Here is a 17,240-nt window from a genome sequence, read left to right as displayed (position 1 = left end):
CCGCCTGTAATATTTCTGAGGTTGCTGGTAACAACTGATTGGGATAGCAAGTTGTGAGGATGCAGAGAGGCTTCAGGGCAATGTAGACAAGTTGAGTGAATGGGTAAATTCATGGTAGATGCAGTATTACATGGATAAGTGTAAAGTTATCCACTTCACTAGGACAAACACAATGCAGTGAATTTCTTAACTGGTGAGAGATTGGGAGATGTTGATGTAAAAAGGGAACTGAATGTTCTTGTGCACCAAGTACTGAAAATACAATGTAGGTGGCCAAATGTCAACGGTAGACCTTTTCATGAGAGCACCTCATTGATCGTGATGCTTTGCGTCTCTACATCTTACTTAGTATGCAATCTTTTAAAATCATTGCCACTTGATGAGGGGATCTAGTGGGACACAGATGGGCAGCAAAGTCAATGAGGCAAAGGGGGAGATGCCACTGCCTATGGGTTACAACCCTCCATTCCCATTGCTCCCTACCTGTTGGTGCGTTGATCAGCTGAAGAACAAGGGGCCATCCTGGTGACAATGCCAGATCCACGAGGAAGGAAGTCCCTGAAATTAAGAATTGGACACACCGTGAACATTGTTTCACCACGGGAAGGCATGGATGGCAAGAAAAGTCAGCAAAAACATTCTAAACTGGACATGGACTTGGAATTCTTAACCAACCAGAAGGAAGCAGGAACTTTTAAAATACAAAGATTTCTGGCTTTGATTTCCACAGAAAATTTTATCAAAGATAAGAAAATCAAAATTGCTGCAGATGCTGGAAATCTGAAATAAAGGCAGAAAATGCTGAAAACACTCAGCAGGTCAGGCAGCATCTGTGGAAAGAGAAACAAAGTTAACATGTCAGTTTTGACAAATGTTCTTGGACCTGAAAGCATTACCCTACTCTACCCTCTCCCTCTCCCACCCCCCACCACCTCACCCTCTCTCCTCCGAAGAACTTACAGGCTCCTTGCTTCCCTTCTCTGCTTTTAGGAAGTTAGAGGTAGATGGAATGGGTTTAGACTTTGTGCGAGAGGGCAGATCAGGCTGGGCCAAGTTGAAGGCTGTATCACAGCTCCTGACTCTTTTGGCCACCACAGCCATTTAAGTCCATTAATGAATACAATCTTCAAACCCAGCGTGACCCATTCCCTGCATTTTGTCTGTTTCAATTATATATCCAATTCCCTTTCCAAGATCATTATTTAATTTGTTTCATTTCAGGCTCAGCATTCCATCAGGAAGCAATCATTCACCTTCCCACTGGTTCTTACATCAATTATCTTAAATGTGTGGTTGCTGACCACTGGATATCTTTCACCTTATTGACCCTGTCCAAGCACCTTATAATTTTGAAGATCTCTGTCAAATCTTCCTTAACCTGCACTCTTCCAAAGCCAGTGATCCACTTTCCCCGGTCCCTCCAGAGTGCTGAAGTGCCTCACATGTGGAACAGCTGTCCCAAATATGTTTGCAGAGTGTAGTGTATTTATAATCAGCTGTTCAAAGGTGTCAGTAGTTTTAAGGCTGCTACCTTGTTAAGTGGAGCCTTATGATTGACTACCGTCTGGGTTGTTGCAGTTGTCTATGGAAGCTTGCTAAGTCGGTCTGGAGAAGCCCTTGGAATAAACAGCAATGTTGTGCTGAGCTCTGAGTATTCAAGTTTGTTAAGCTTCTCACCCTTAAGGTTACACAAACAAAAACCCCGGACACTGCACTGGGAATGAGGATACGAGACGATGGAAGTCTGAACCAGAGAAAGTGAAAGTGGGCGAGTTGAAGAATACTGCAAGTAAGTGCGGCAAGTCCAGAGATGATGGAATGTGGAATGAGCTGCCACAAGAAGTGGTTGAGGCAGGTACAATAGTAGCACTTAAGGGGCACTTGGATAGGTACATGGAAGGGCGGGGGCTCAGAGGGATATGGGCCAAACACAGGAAATTGGGACCATGGTCGGCAAGGACTGGTTGGGCCGAAGGGTCTGTATCTGCGCTGTATTGCTCTGCACCTCTATGACTCTGAGAGGGGCATAGAGGAGATTGTGTAAAACGCAAGCCGAACATAAGCTGCATAAACTAGGGAGCTCAGAGATGCAGGAAATGTTCAGTACCTCCTTGGAAAGCATGGAACAACAGAAGAAAATGCTGGAAAACTTTAACAGGTCAGGCAGCATCTATGGACAGAGAAACAGTCAACATTTGAGGTCTGTGAACCTTTGTCAAGTTGCAAGCATGGAACTATCCTTCCATGCCAACAAGATTAGAGAGGTCATGGGATGAAGTAATAATGAAGCCATCCGGGAGTGAGTGAAGACCACATTAGCTAATCTATTGGTGGCTCACAGGCTGGTCAATGCCCCATTCAACCACTGTTGTAATACTGCAGAGCTATTTTAATCCAGTGCCTTCAGAAGTCCTTGAAAATTACCTGCAAGCAAAAGCCCGGGGAAGGAATCAGTGGCTTCGTTGTTGAATTAAAGAATCTGACACAGGAACTTCAGAATGTTGTTGGAATGCACATTTTAAGATTGATTTGTGTGTGGCCTTGCCAACGAGCACACTCTGGCTCTTGAACTCACATTTGGAAAGACATGCAAGGTGGCTACTGCAATGGAAGAAGCATCAGAAAATCAGTCTGGTGCAGGAGACAGATGTGTGAGTCGTGAGTGCAACAGTGAATGAAGATGGTGCCACCATTACTGCATCGGGTCCTTGTCACCGACCTGAAACGTTAATTCAGCTTCTCTCACCACAAATGCTGCCTGACCTACTAAGTATTTCCAGTATTTTCAATTTTAGGTTCAGATTTCCAGCATCTGCTGTTTTTATTTTGCCTTTCGAATCTTTTACCCTAAAAAAAAATTAAGTAAATGCTATTTGACTGACCAAGATATTAAGCCAAAGGATGAAGCCTCTCAGGTTGAGAGCATTCCAAACTCTCATCCAACTGCCTCAACCCCACTTGCACTCCATTGGTCACAGAGAAGGTCCATCCTCAATGCACCGTCTTTGCACAGCGATTGGATGATTTTTGATGATTAGTCAAAGCAATTTTTCTGTCCAATATTTAATTTCACAAAGAAAATGGAAGAGAAAAGTTGGATTATAAACTGGCACTGTGCTTTTTCCACTCTGACCAAACGGTGTAAGTTGAACCAATGCCTGGAGAGAGATCTTCCATCAGCAAAGACTTCAGGTAAATGCCGGGGAACAGAAAGTCCTGTGTAGGCCATTGTATACAGAGCTTGATTTGCTACAGTGCTCAGATATACCGGTCCAGTGAGTGAAACACCTGGAATTAATACACAATCACAATACATGCATGTTTAGCAACACGCACAGAATGCTGGAGGAACTCAGCAGGTCAGGCAGCATCTATGCAGGGAAATAAACAGTGGACATTTCAGGTCGAGACCCTTCATAAGTCCTGATGAAGGGTCCCGACCCAAAACATCGACTATTTTCCTCCATAGATGCTGCCTGACCTGCTGAGATCCTCCAGCATTTTGTGTGTGTTGCTCCAGACTCCAGCATCTGCAGAATCTCTTGTGTCTCCGTACGTGCAAGTTCGGGACCTTCAGGTGGAAGATTATTAACCCCAAGCCAAACGCAGGGTACCCAAGGCGCAATAAAGAAGACCAAATATACCCCAGATGCGACCAGATTAATTGCCTTCATTCAGGTAGATTTGGAAGGTTGAGGCTATGTGACCAGACAAGAAGGGAACCAATGTCACACACCCACTCTCTGTCACCATGGCAACAGCTGACAGAATCCACCTACAGGCCTCTGGTTGGTCAGCAATATAAAGCAGGGGCCCTGTCTTTAAAGCTCTAACCAGGGATGATTTTGCATCACACATTGTAACAGCAGCTGTCAGAATTAATTTGCAGAAGCAGTTTAATTGCCAAGACTCATGACTAGCAACAGCCCAGGAGAAAAGATTACAGGGTTTACTCATCTCCCTGTCATATCACCAACGTTCCAGCAGACATTGTATTTCTCCAGCGGATTCTGCACCTTCAGCTCACTCTCTTTTCCCCCATTTTCTCTCCTGAAGATTCAGCCTATGTTTCTGGTGATTCTGGCAACCAGAGAAAGCAGCCACCAGAACAAGGCACGGCCAGGTCTGTTCCCAGACACTAGGGCTGTGCTTCCACAATCCTGTCCAGTCACCAGGGTGAATCACATCCCTACCCCTAGATTGGCTGAGCTCAGTCAATCTAACATGGGGCTATTAACAAGCTGAGTGCTTAGCCTACTCTCTTCCAAAAACACTCACATTATTAAAGAGCCACAGTCTTTATGCACAAGTGGCAGAGAGGCACAGCTAGTGTAGCTGCTGCTGACACCTCCAGTGACCTGGGTTCAATACTGTGTGTGGAGTTTGCACGTTCTCCCTATAACACAGGAGGTTCCTGAGTGCTCCAGTTTCCTCCCATGTACCAATGATTTGCAAGTTGGTAGGTTAATTGGTCACTGTAAATTGTCCCCAGTGTGTGGGTGAATCCATGGAGGGAGTTGATGGAATGTGGGGAGAATACAATGGGATTAATGTATAACTCATTCAAATGAGAACTTAATGGTTGGCAGGAGAATTCTAAGGTTCAGCACTCCTGGTTGAAGAGATTTTACATCACCTTTGTCCCGAATGACTGGCCCCTTATTGTGAGACTGTGACCCCTGATGCTATTTATCCTAGCCAACAGAAACATCAACTCAGCGACTACCTCATCAAGCCCATAAGAATTTTACACGTTCCAATGAGATCACCTTTCAATCTTTAATACTCAAGGAATCATTGGATTCACTGTTCAATCTCTCTTCAACGGACGACCCCGCATTCTGAGGAACCTTTGCTGTACCTTCTATCAGAAGTACATCCTCTCCTGGGTATGGGGACCAGATCTGTACACAATATTCCAGATGTTGTCTCTCTGGGGCCTTTATATAATCGAAGCAAGATGTCTATACTCTTGCTCTCAAATCCTTTTACAATGGAGAAATTCATACCATTTGTCATTCTGATTTCTTGCTGAACTTGCATTTTAACCTACATGATTCATGTAAACTGACACCCAGGTGTCTCTTAACACCAACAACTTTCAATCTCTCGCCATTTAAAAAAACACTTGGCCTTTCTACTTTTTCCACCAAAGTCGATGACCTCACAGTTTTTCCACATTATTTTTCCATCTGCCATGTCTGTGTCTATTCACTCAGCCTGTCTACATCCCCCTGAAGCCTCTCTGCGTTCTCCTCACAGTCTACCACTTAGCATTGTCTCATCAGCAAACCTAAATATGTACTGGATCCCACCACCCAAGGCAGTGCTATAGATTGTGGACATCCGGGCCCAGCACCAATCCCTGCAGTATCCCACTGGTTCATAGGCTCCCAACCTATGTTACTTGTCTTCATCTTCTTAAGCAGGCCTTTGGGATTGAGGATGACTTGCTTCCACCCTGGTTTTGTGGATTCTGAAGTGATTAACGAGCCAAAGAGGAAAGTGGAGACTCATCCAGAGATGGGGCAGGAGGCAAGTGGGCATTTTGAGAGCCTGTGTGCTCTTTCAGTCATTTACACTGGGCTTCTGTGTGTCCTGATGCATGGACTTACCATTCCCAGGGCCATCCTCAATGCTCCTTCTCCATTTTGAGGAGCCATGGTCCAGGGATTTCCAAGAGCGGGTGGGGTTGTTGTATTTTCTCAAGGAGGCTTTGACCACATCCTACAATCTTTTCTTCTGTCTGCCTGCTAATCTCTCCCTGTGACAAAGCTTGGAACTGAGTGTCTGTTTCAGGAATGAGGCGTCAGCCATACAAACAACATAGCCAGCCTGATGGAGTCAACCAAGTTTAACAAGGGTCTCAGCGCCAGGGACGTTGGCCTGGGAGAGGTTGCTGATGTCGGTTTGCTTATACAAGCCCTGGGTAATGGATGGGTTCTGTGGTTACATATGCCGGTTCGCAAGTCAGAAAATACACAAAAATCACTTGATATGGTAAACATACCTCTACAGTATTGTAATGAATGGCATTGAAAGCACATTAGACTGATAAGAAAAACAATTACTAAAAGTGGAGAGAGAGGGGAAACTAGTTCTGCCATTCGGAGGAACGAACTTATGTCGGACTTTTGAACTTAATAATATTATGGGAGCTCATTCATAGGTAGGGATGTCCATAAGTCACAACCCCGAGGACTGCCTGTACTTCCAGTGAGTTTGGAGGATTTTGCGGAGTCTGTGGTATTTTTCCAACACCTTGAGGTGCCTGCTGTAGTCCAAGTTTCGGAAGCATGTAGGAGGGCAGAGATCACTGCTGCGGGTTTTTGTACCAGGTCTTAATCTTCAAACACCCTTTCCCTCAATCATTCCAAGGCTGTGTTGGCATACTGAAGGTGGTGGTGAATTTCATCATTGATGCCTTCCTTTGCTGAGAGGTGGCTCCAAGATGTGGGAAGTGGTCCACCTTTCCCAGTTTATTGGCAAGTGGACATCATCCCATGTTACCCTTAAATAAGCAGACTTCCCGTCACCCCTTTTACTGAGGTCTCCCAGTCTACCACAGCCAGCTCACAACCCAAGTGGACATCATCCCATGTTACCCTTAAATAAGCAGACTTCCCATCACCTCTTTTACTGAGGTCTCCCAGTCTACCACGGCCAGCTCACAACCCATACCTTCATAGTTTGCTTTATTCAGATTTAAGATCATGGTCTCAGACTGAATTAAATCACTTTCAATCTTAATGTAAAATTCTATCATAATGCGATTACTGTTCCAAAGGCTTTTCAACTGCCAGCTCATCCATTAACCTTTTTCATGACACATTTCATACAATACTAGATCCACAGGGGTTCTTCATCAAATGCTGACCTAGAAAACCTTCTCATCTATCAAGAATTATCTTCATCATTTTAACACTCATTTGGTTTGCCAGTCTTTATATAGATTAAAGCCCTTGAGTATTATGCTGGTTCAAGCATCCCCAATTCCCCAATACATATCATGCCCTTTATTACCGTTGTAGTTTGAGGCCCCATGTACAAATGGCACCATCGTTTTCTATCCCTTGCTATTTCATAGCTCCACCCAGACTGATCCTGCTTGATTTGCAGAGCCCAATTCCTTTCCTGCAACCATCTTCACACCATTGTTAATATCAGAGCTATCCCACCTCCTGCTCCATTTTGTCTGTCTCATCCAAAAATTAATTTCCATCTTTAGCCACTTTGCAACTACATTTGTATAATGACTATTAAACGGAATTCATTTATTTCTGTTTGTGTCATTAATTCAGCTACTTTGCTACAAATGTTATATCCATTCAGATAAACAGCCTTCAGCTTCTCTCTGTACCATTTTACCCTGTTCTGTAGCTCTCTGCAGGTACACTCTTATATATCTGTTAGCAGTTGTCCTTCCTGACATTCTCTAGTGATCCATTACCCATTTTGCTACCCTGCACTATCACTTTCTCATTAACTCTCCAAATTTCCACTCACCAGAATGCCCTCTGCTCCCTATTCCCAACTATAGCCCTAGTTGTTTAATTCAATAGTTACAATTATTTCCATTTTACCTTAAAACCCTGTCAGTTCTGTAAGAAAAGCATAGCAAATGTTTGCACAAGCCCAGTTAGTGCATTCACATCAGGAAGCATGTTTATGTCAAAGCTGAGCAGGCAATCATCCTTGAAAATGAATCTGCAGCAAATTCAAGCCCAGACCCTGAGACAAAGAGGTTCAGCACACCATTCAGTCCTACTCATGAAATCCAGCTGTGGAGATCTACTTCATAAATCCAAACTTACATGAATTGGTTTGATTTTGCTTTAGCTATAATTTTAAAAATTCCCCAACTGTACAAGATTTGCAGTTTTGTAGTGCAGGCTTGAGGAAGCCGCAGTAACTTTAAAACTCGTCTGGTGGCGCTGCTGAGCCATTTAGAGCATTTCAGGCCTCAACAGTACAAGTGGCAATCTGCCTTTGCTGCATCTTACCTCTGCTTCCCTGTCCCCACACCTTTTCCAGGATAATACTGGAATGGCCAAAGAAACAAAACACAAGCTGAAAACATGCATGGAACTTGGTAAGATGCAGAGGGGAAGGGTCCCAAATTCTGGAGAATGATCTTTAACATTAAGCAGGTTTGGGCATCTGCATGCCGACTGATTGTTGCCCCAGTGACAGCTATTCCTTCAGCTGACCAGACCCCAACATCTGGAACTCCCTTTATACACCCTTGCACCTCTCCTCCTTTGTTTTTGCTAGTGGAAGAGCCTCAAACAAGGGGACAGAGTTTCAAGATAAGAGGCCAGTCGTTTGAAACCAAAGCACCTGGAAATTTCTTCTCGCAGAGAGTGGGGAATCTCTGGAATTCTCTGCCCCAGAGCGCTGTGGAGGTTAAATCATTAAAAATATTTAAAGTGGAGGTAGATAAATGTTTGAATGTTTAAGGGATTGAGGGCTATGGGATCTGACACAGAGGAGCGTGCCTGGGATAGATCAGCTGAGACCATATTGAAAAGCAGGAGAGGCTCAAAGGGCCGAATGGCCTACTCCTGCTCCTATGCTCTTATATTCTAGGCAGCCCCCGAACAGAAGAAAACTAACCTCAACGATTTGACTGAACTAATACAACGAACCAGGCAACAGGAATGGAAGATTTGTGCACCTTTGAACATTTAACACAGCAAAGTGCACCAAGGCACGTCCCACAGGGGTGTAATCAAAACAAAACTTGACAGCAGGCCACATAAAGGAGATACAGCACAAAGTCTGGTCAAAGTGGTAGATTTCAAGGACCACTGAGTAGAGAGGTGGAGGGATTTAGGGAGGGCGTTCCAACCCCAGTTGAGTGATGGCACAGCTGTCGACGGTGGACAGGAGAGTAGAATGGGAGGAGTGTGGGATCAGCAGGGGAAGGGGTATAGGAGTGAGAGGTGAGGTCGCTGTTGGACGGTGTTAGAGTTTGGAAGGAAAGTCCATAAACGGATTTGGAAATAAAAGCAAGAATTTTTTTTTACACTGAGGCATCATCTATCATGATTACCATTTTCTGTTTGATAGTCTGACCAGTTACATTTTGGCAGAGCCTACTCCCACATCTTCCCTGTTGATGTATGTATGGTTCGGTATTCACTGCAAGTCTGAAGTTGTAAATTCAGCAGCAATATTTATGTTTTCAGCCTTGTTATTGTAAAAAGAACACAAGAAACTAGGAGCAGGAGTAGGCCATTCGGCCCGTCAAGCCTGTCCTGCCATTCAATACAATCATGGCTGATCTAGCCCAGGCCTCAACTCCTCTTCTGTGCCAGTTCCCCATAGCCCTCAATTCTCTGATCTTTCAAAAATATATCTACTTCCTCTGTAAATATTTCCAATAATGACCCAAAGGTGAGTATTCGACTGCACATGCACATCACTAAAACCGCCTATTTTCCTTCTATACCCTCACCCAATGCCAGCCCTGCCTCTGCTCATTTGCCGGTGAAAGCCCACATCCATACCTTGAGACCTCGCTCCTGACAACCTCTCGCACTCAACCCGTGTCATGATATCTTCAAAACACAGCTACCCATGTTCCAACCTGCATCAAGTTGGGACAAGATTACACAATGTTTCTGACTACTCAGTGCTGAGACTTTAACATTCTTACTCTTGTATTCGAATCTCTCCATCTTTAATTTCCTCCAGCCCCACGACACTCAGATCTCTGTGCTCCTCCATTTCTGGTCGGGTTCCCATGCTGCATTTTAATTGTCCCACCACAGGTAGCTTCCCAAACCTTGCTCTCTGTCCACCCCTCCCTCATTCTTTCAGATTGCCTTCAAACCTAACTGCCTGACCAGGACTTTGGTTATTCACCCTACAATCTCTTCATATGGCTTAACATTAAATTACCTTTGACAACACTCCTGTGAGGCACCTTTTCCATGTCAAAAGCCATTAATGTTGATGCTCACTCCAGCTTCAAGTAACTCCCTGCTAGACTACAAATGCAGTAAGGACTGTCACAAGCAAACAGGAGTGCTTAGTAGAAATTTCTTTGTAGGCACATCAATTTATTTTTAAACAGATTTTCAAGCTGAAAGAAAAATATTATGGATATGTGGCGAATAAATCAGCCTCCAATATTTTCATTTGGGTCCCAACAACGAAATTGCTGGCTCTATAATTATTAGCAGTACATCTCAATTCAAACATTATCCAACATTTAGCCTAGAATTTTTCCCACTAAATTGAATCTATTAGTTCAAATTCACTTAGCACAAAATTACTGAATACAAAAAAACTTCCTAATTCAAACCGCAGTCTTTATCAGAACATGTCTAAATGATGTAGGTGGTCTTGTACGGTTTGGATTCTTGAAGGCAGAGTGCTCTGCATTAGTTTGGAGTCCATGAGGAAGCAGATCAGTATTATGTGCTCAAGATATACCCTTCTATGGTAATGCTTCTCTACCCTTAACTGTCTAACCCTTCACTAATATCCAATGCCAAATTGGATGTTTTGAGCAGATGAGCAATGCTGTAGTGTTGACTTGATTGGCTGTCACTTCCAGAGAAATGTCAAAAGGTAGGGTACAGCCAAACCACGAAGTAGATTCCTGGTTTAAGCAATAAGTGAGGACAAACCTCTAACTGCAAATCATATTTAGCCACCTAGAAGTGGTTTGGGACTAATCAACATTAATAGTTCATGATGATGAGAAAAAAAATAATGTAGATATGAGCATTAACCATTGGATACTGGCGTTATGATCTAACAATTCCACACAAGATGTGACAATAACAGGGAACTGGTTATGTGTTATGGACGGTTATGTACACTTTACATTTGATTATGGAGTGGAACAGATGTTAGTAGTCCAGCGACTCAGGTACTAGACAAGTAATTCAAGAGGTCAATCGGTTTAATTCTTCCTGTAGGAGATCAAGGAATCGAATTACGTAACTCTATTCATTTGTGTGTTTGTATCAGAAAAATAAATGATGATGACCTGATTGTTATGAAGATTGTACCATATTTCAGACTGACAACTGGAAACGATTGTGACACCCTGGGTGTGACAGAGAAAGAGCGAGGTCTACACAACACCTTTTTGTGCCCTCATAGCATCAATTAAATACTACTGGTTGCTGTGGATAATGTAAACCTGGTAATGATGTCAGTTAGGAAATGAACAATCGACAAGGTGCTGGAAAAAATTCCCGTTTGTTTCCAAAAGCCCTGGCATCTTTTATGTCTGCATTAAGGGGCCTTGTTTAATTTTTTACCTAAAGCACGACAATTCTAACAGTGCAGCATTCCCTCTGTACCACAGCAGAGTGTCACAGTCAGCCCAGATTCTGGTGACCAAGTCTCCAGAGTGCAACTTGAACCCACTACTTTGGGACAAATGACACCAAGTGAGCAACAGCTAACTTCAAACTGGCTTGCTCCTGGTTGACAGTTCTGCTCCTGGTTAATACTTAACTCTTGCTCATGTGTAACACTTAGTGCCCTCCAGTACACCAGCAAGCTCCTTACAAAGCTTCTGAAGGCCATTCAGGAAAGGTAATGAGAACAGACATGCCAAGGAAAAGTACACAGTGTAGCGATCCACTGAACCAAGTTTCACTTATCATCCCATCCAATTTTTTGCTGGTTTACAATCAGATCACAGCAAAGTGAAACCCTATCCATGTGGTTCAGGCCTCAATGCAGTTTTCTGGTATTTGCCATCTGGTGTGCAGATACAGGCGAGCCCACTTGGAATGAACACCGAGACACCGCCTAGAGATGTTTGTTTAAGGGCTTCACTTTGCTTTACACCAGCAGTTGGAAGCTATTTTTAAGACAGTATTATGGGAACTGGGGACATTATGTCACAGAGAGAGGTGAACTGGAGCAGTGTTGGCCCAGGACAAAGACTGGGCTAACTTGCCAAGCCCAAAGTCAAAGTCAGGTTTATTGACAAATGCACAGGTGCAATGAAACAAACTTACTTGCAGCAGCATCACAGGCACATAGCATCATACAAGCAGTATTCAAAAGAAAAACATAAACTAAACATGAATTATAACACAAATTATACACAATTTTTGAAGGGACTACCTAGCCCTAGGCAGTAATTTGCCTTCTCTTGGCTCCCACATTGCAGAACCAGTGTTGTAGTTTGGTACTTGCAGCCATTGGCAGTCACCTATGAGCTAGCACCAAACATCCTTCACCTCCTCCCGGAATACCACAATGTTCTCGTCCAGCACGGGGTTCTGTTCTGGATGGGCACGCTGAAGCACCCTATTCCAGACATCCTTATAAATCAGTCACCAACAGGGGAAGAGAATTTTGTTTCTCTTATCACTCGTCCACCACTGTTTCCTGTCTCCATTTTAAAAATTAATGTTATTCCATATTCCTTTCATGTCTAAATTCTCTTTGCATGGAGTGAAATATTATAAAAGCTGGATAGAAAATAAAAATGTTGGTCATATATAAATATTTTCATCCCAGCACCCTGTGAAAGCAACTCTTTAAAGGCAATTTCCCATAAACTTTGGCAACAGTTTCAGTTCTAGGTCCCGCAGGTTAGTTCTATGCTCAGACGTGTGGTGTCTCAGTTACTGGAGCCACAAGTCTGGACACCAGACTAAGAAGGTTGAATCCCTCCACAGAGCCTGAGCAATTTAAATTCATGTAATTAAATGAATCTAGATTTTAAAAAACTAATCTCAGTAGCATGAAACTGGTTTATTATGTCCTTCAGAGGAGGAAATCTGGCGTCTTCATTGGATGGCCTGTACCTCATACTAGTCCTGCAGCTACATGGTTGATTGTTAGCTGCCCCCTCAGTTCAAGGGATGAATAATAAATGCTGACATTGCAATGGCTACATCCCAAGAAAGTGTGAGTAAAATGGCTAGGTTCAGCTTTTTAATGGTGTATGGCTAACAGTGGACAGGTGTCTCAGTGTGCATCACCAGATGTTGCAAATCAACCATCCCAGAGTCGGGGGGGTTGGGTTGGAATCTCTCTTCTGACACAAGTGCAGATTTCTAGGTAGGCATGCTGAGGGAGGTGCCATCTCTCAGATGAAGTTAAATTAAGGCTCCATCTGCTCTCTTCAGCAAAGCATTGAAAATCCCACTCGTTCAAAGAAGAGTTGGCCCTATTCTCCCAGAAATATTTAATTCTCTATCAGCATCAATAAAAAGACAAATCAGATTATCTGGTCACTATCACATTGACATTGGTGGGATCTTGTCATACAGAAACTAGGGTTTCCTACAATACAACAGCTGCTGTACTCAAATGTACTCTAGCTGCAAAGAACTTTTAGGTATTCTGGGGTTGTGAATGATAACTGACCATAAACACTGTGTTTAACCACCATTGCTATGCTCAATAAAGTCCAGTGTAAGCTTCGATTTCCCCTTCCTTCCAAGGAAGGTGGGAAAGAGCAAAAGGACAATGTATATTCAAGGGTCATAATGCAGCGAAGTTACTGTGTCACCCTGAAAGTCCCTGCCCAACTATGGGAGCACCTTCACCAACAGCACTGAAGTAGCCCATACCACCATGCAGCGAGACTTCGACAACATTCAGGCATGGGCTATTAAGTGACACACTTGTACCACAGAAGTGCCAGGCAATGGCCTTTTCCAACAAGGAGTCTAAACACTTATCCTTGACATTCAATGGTAACACCATCAATGAGTCCCCCACTAACATCATCTGGCGATCACAAATGACCAGAAACTCAAGCTGAAAGCCACATAAATATTACGGCTACCAGAGCACATCAAGGGCTATGGATTCTGTGGCGAGTGGCTCACTTCCTTACACTCCAAAGTCCTTCTCCCATCTACAAAACACAAGCCAAGAGTGCAATGGAATATTCTTCTTTTGCCTGGATGAGTGTAGCGCCAACAAGTCTCAAGGAGCCAACACCACCCAGCAGAGATCAGCCCCCTGGACGGCAACGCCATCAACCACCCTAAATATTCATTTCCTCCACCATCAACACACAACGCCTATAGTGCGTACCATCTACAAAATACACCAGTTGTTTAACGAGGCTATATCCACAGCACCTCCCAAGCCCATAACTTCAACAACAAGGAGGCAGCAGAGGTACAGAAACACCACCACCACCTATAGCTTCCCTCCAAATCACACACCACCTTGACTTGGAGATATAATTGCCCATCCTTCATCACTGTTGGGTCTAATTCCCATTACTCCCTGCCTAACAGCATTACAGGAGTATCTTCATTAGGTGGTTCAAAGAGGAGCCTCACCAAGAACGATGAAGGATGGGGAATAAATGCTGGTCTTGCCAGTGACGTCCAGATACTGAAAATGAATTTTAAAAAGTGCAGTGCCAAAGACTGCAAAACCCCACGCCAAGCTGCAGCATTTTCTGCAGAGGTTTGGGGCCCCTCAAGGGACAGGGTCATCCCGAACTGACTGAAGGCTAATTCCCCCCACCTGTGCCCTGCCACTGGAATCCTCAGGAAGGCCGGGCACTAAAGCAGGAGTTTGTCGTGGTTTCCAGCACCTACGTCAGGGGATCAGCTCTCAGACTCACCCCGCACCCCCCCCCACCCCCACCCAGGATCCACAAGCCACCACTGAAAGGGAACTGCAGGGCCATGGGGAAAAGAGGGAAGATTACATTTTTGTCATTATTTCTGCTTTATTTTAATCTTTTTAATTATTTAAAATTAAGTGTAGTTGATTTTGTTTGTTCATCTACAATTGTAATTTTTTTTCAAGAACTATTTTATTTTTAGTGATAAATGAATGTCAGTAACATTGAAAACCAAAGCAGGGAGCACGGCTTGCAATCTATCAATGGTTTGCAGAGGGTGACGCACTGTAACACTATTTTCTCTGTAACTGTAACACTTCATTCTGCATTCTGTTATTGGTTTATCTTGCACTACCTCAATGCACTGTGTAATGAATTGATCTGTATGAACGGTATGCAAGACAAGTTTTTCCACTGTACTTCGGAACATGTGACAATAATAAACCAATTTATGTGGTTCTGACCCATCCACACCCACCCCCATTACGCTATCCAGGCCCCCTGCACACTCTGAGTCTTGCCCCTGGCCCGTTGGACCATTTGGGCCAACCAGATCACCCCTCTGGATCTGAGGGGACAAGTCTGGGAGAAAAGGGGAATGTAGGCAGCAAATGCAGGAGGTAGGGCCCACTCGGGAACTCCGGAAAATCTAATTCCTCATGTGAGGGAATAAATAATGAGGGGCTCTTCTGCTGTTGATGGATGGGGGTGGGGTGCTGGATAGGGGGTTTGTTTACATGACTGTTTCATTTAGTCTCGACGGAGGTAACTTTACACCCCACAGGCACTTGTCTCCAACTAAAGCATTCCAGGGAACTGGTTTGATTCAGGGAGGCTTTGCTTGGTTCAGTGCCTGGAAGGACTTCCTGAGTTTGGATTGCAAATTAAGAAGCAGTTAAAAATAGAGTATTGTTCACCCATTACTGCTTACAAGAAATTCAGGACAAAATACTGCAACTCTGGTTAGGCCGCATCTGGAGTACCGCATTCAATTCTGGCCGCCCCATTACAGGAAGGATGTGGAGGCTTCGGAGAGGGCGCAAAAGAGCTTACCAGGATGCTGCCTGGATTGGAGGGCACCGTGCTATAAGGAGAGGTGGGACAAACATGGGTTATTTTCTCTGAAGTGACAGAGGCTGAGGGGAGACCTAATAGAAGTTTATAAGATTATGAGAGGCGTAGAATAGACAGCCGGTATCTTTATCCCAGGGTCAAAATGTCTAATACTAGAGGGCATGCACTTAAGGCGAGAGGGGGAAAGTTCAAAGGAGACGTGCGGGGCAAGTTTTTGTTTTACACAGAGAGTGGTGGGTGCCTGGAATGTGCTGCCAGGGGTGGTGGTGGAGGCAGATACGATGGAGGCATTGAAGAGGCTCTTGGATAGGCACATGAGTGCAGGAATATGGACATTGTGTAGGCAGAAGGGAGTAATTTAGTTAGGTGTTTAATTACTAGTTTAATTACTTTGGCGCAACATTGTGGGCTGAAGGGTCTGTTCCTATGCTGTACTCTGTTACGTGCTATGTCCTACCTCCTGGATATTTGAACTGAGTAACAGAAAATGCTGGAAATATTCAGCAGGCCACGGACCATCTGTGGAGAGGGAAACACACAGTGCTAAGGTTTCAGGCTGGTGACCTTCCATCAGAGACAGAGTGGGGGTGTTCAATGCAGGCCAATAAAAGGGAGTGAGCAAGAAAAGAACACACAAAAAAACACAATGTAGTTGGGTGTAATTGCATCCTTCCAGAGAGAGAACAGAAAATATAAGGAGTTAAAAAGACACACAGGATAACAAGGAAGACTCCTAAAATAAACAGAATCTGACTTGCAGAAACCCAACGCAGGCACACACAGTGAGTGCAGCTCAGCTTCACACTGAGAGCTCACGTAGATTGGAGACACTGGGTAAGCTGACACTCGAGCTGTGGATGGTGCATTGCAGCACAGGAGACCTTCAGGAGGCTCATCCTCACGAGACAACATCTTGCAGGGGCTTCTCCCACTGAGTGGGGGAGGTCAGGGGTAAATTATAAATAAATGGAGACATTCAGATCACATCAACACTTGCAGTGTCCTCAATGACAGACAGAAACAGACAAGCTGAAAAGATGTTCAAGGGCAAGTCGCCTGCAGTAAAACCATCTGTCTTGGACAGGAATCTTGTACGCTCTGCATCAGAAAACTCCTGAAACAAAAACAGAAAATGCTGGAAACACTTTTAAGTCAGACACCATCCATAGAGAGAGAGAAACGTTTCAGGTGTGTGACCCTTCATCAGAACTTGTCCCATATTTCCTCACAACGTAGACGGGGGCCATGTTTGGGGCCATCGAATCCGCGCTGGGTCAGAACAATCCCAATCCCCCACTAATTTCCCCTGTAACTCATCCACTGCACATTCCCATCAACCTCCCGAGTTCTACCACCCACCGACACTGTGGGCAATTAACTGACGAACCCACACGTCTTTGGGATGTGGAAGGAAACCAGAGTATCAGGGGGGACCCCACATAGTCGCAGGGAGAACAAGCAAACTCCGGAGATCAGGACTGATCCCAGGACGCTGGAGCCATGAGGCAGCAGCTCTACCAGTTTGCACCACTGCACTGCGCTTCCGAGACAACACAGCAGAAGGCATCATGGGTCAGGTTCTAGG

The 17,240-nt window shown here is 44.3% G+C and overlaps 1 protein-coding gene across 1 annotated transcript in view; it reads right to left on the bottom strand.

Moving 5' to 3' along the window:
• LOC127582318 (dynamin-1-like) overlaps positions 1-17,240 on the bottom strand; it is a 175,168-nt gene that overhangs the window by 128,700 nt on the left and 29,228 nt on the right. Inside the window, 2 exon segments of the mRNA XM_052037495.1 lie at positions 484-517; positions 519-558. Of these exon segments, the coding sequence (XP_051893455.1) occupies positions 484-517; positions 519-558 (74 nt within the window).

The sequence above is a fragment of the Pristis pectinata genome, chromosome 23, assembly GCF_009764475.1.
Source record: "Pristis pectinata isolate sPriPec2 chromosome 23, sPriPec2.1.pri, whole genome shotgun sequence".
In the NCBI taxonomy this organism is placed as follows: Eukaryota; Metazoa; Chordata; class Chondrichthyes; order Rhinopristiformes; family Pristidae; genus Pristis; species Pristis pectinata.
Note: the sequence above shows the minus strand (reverse complement) of the source record. Positions and strands in the feature narration are given on the sequence as shown.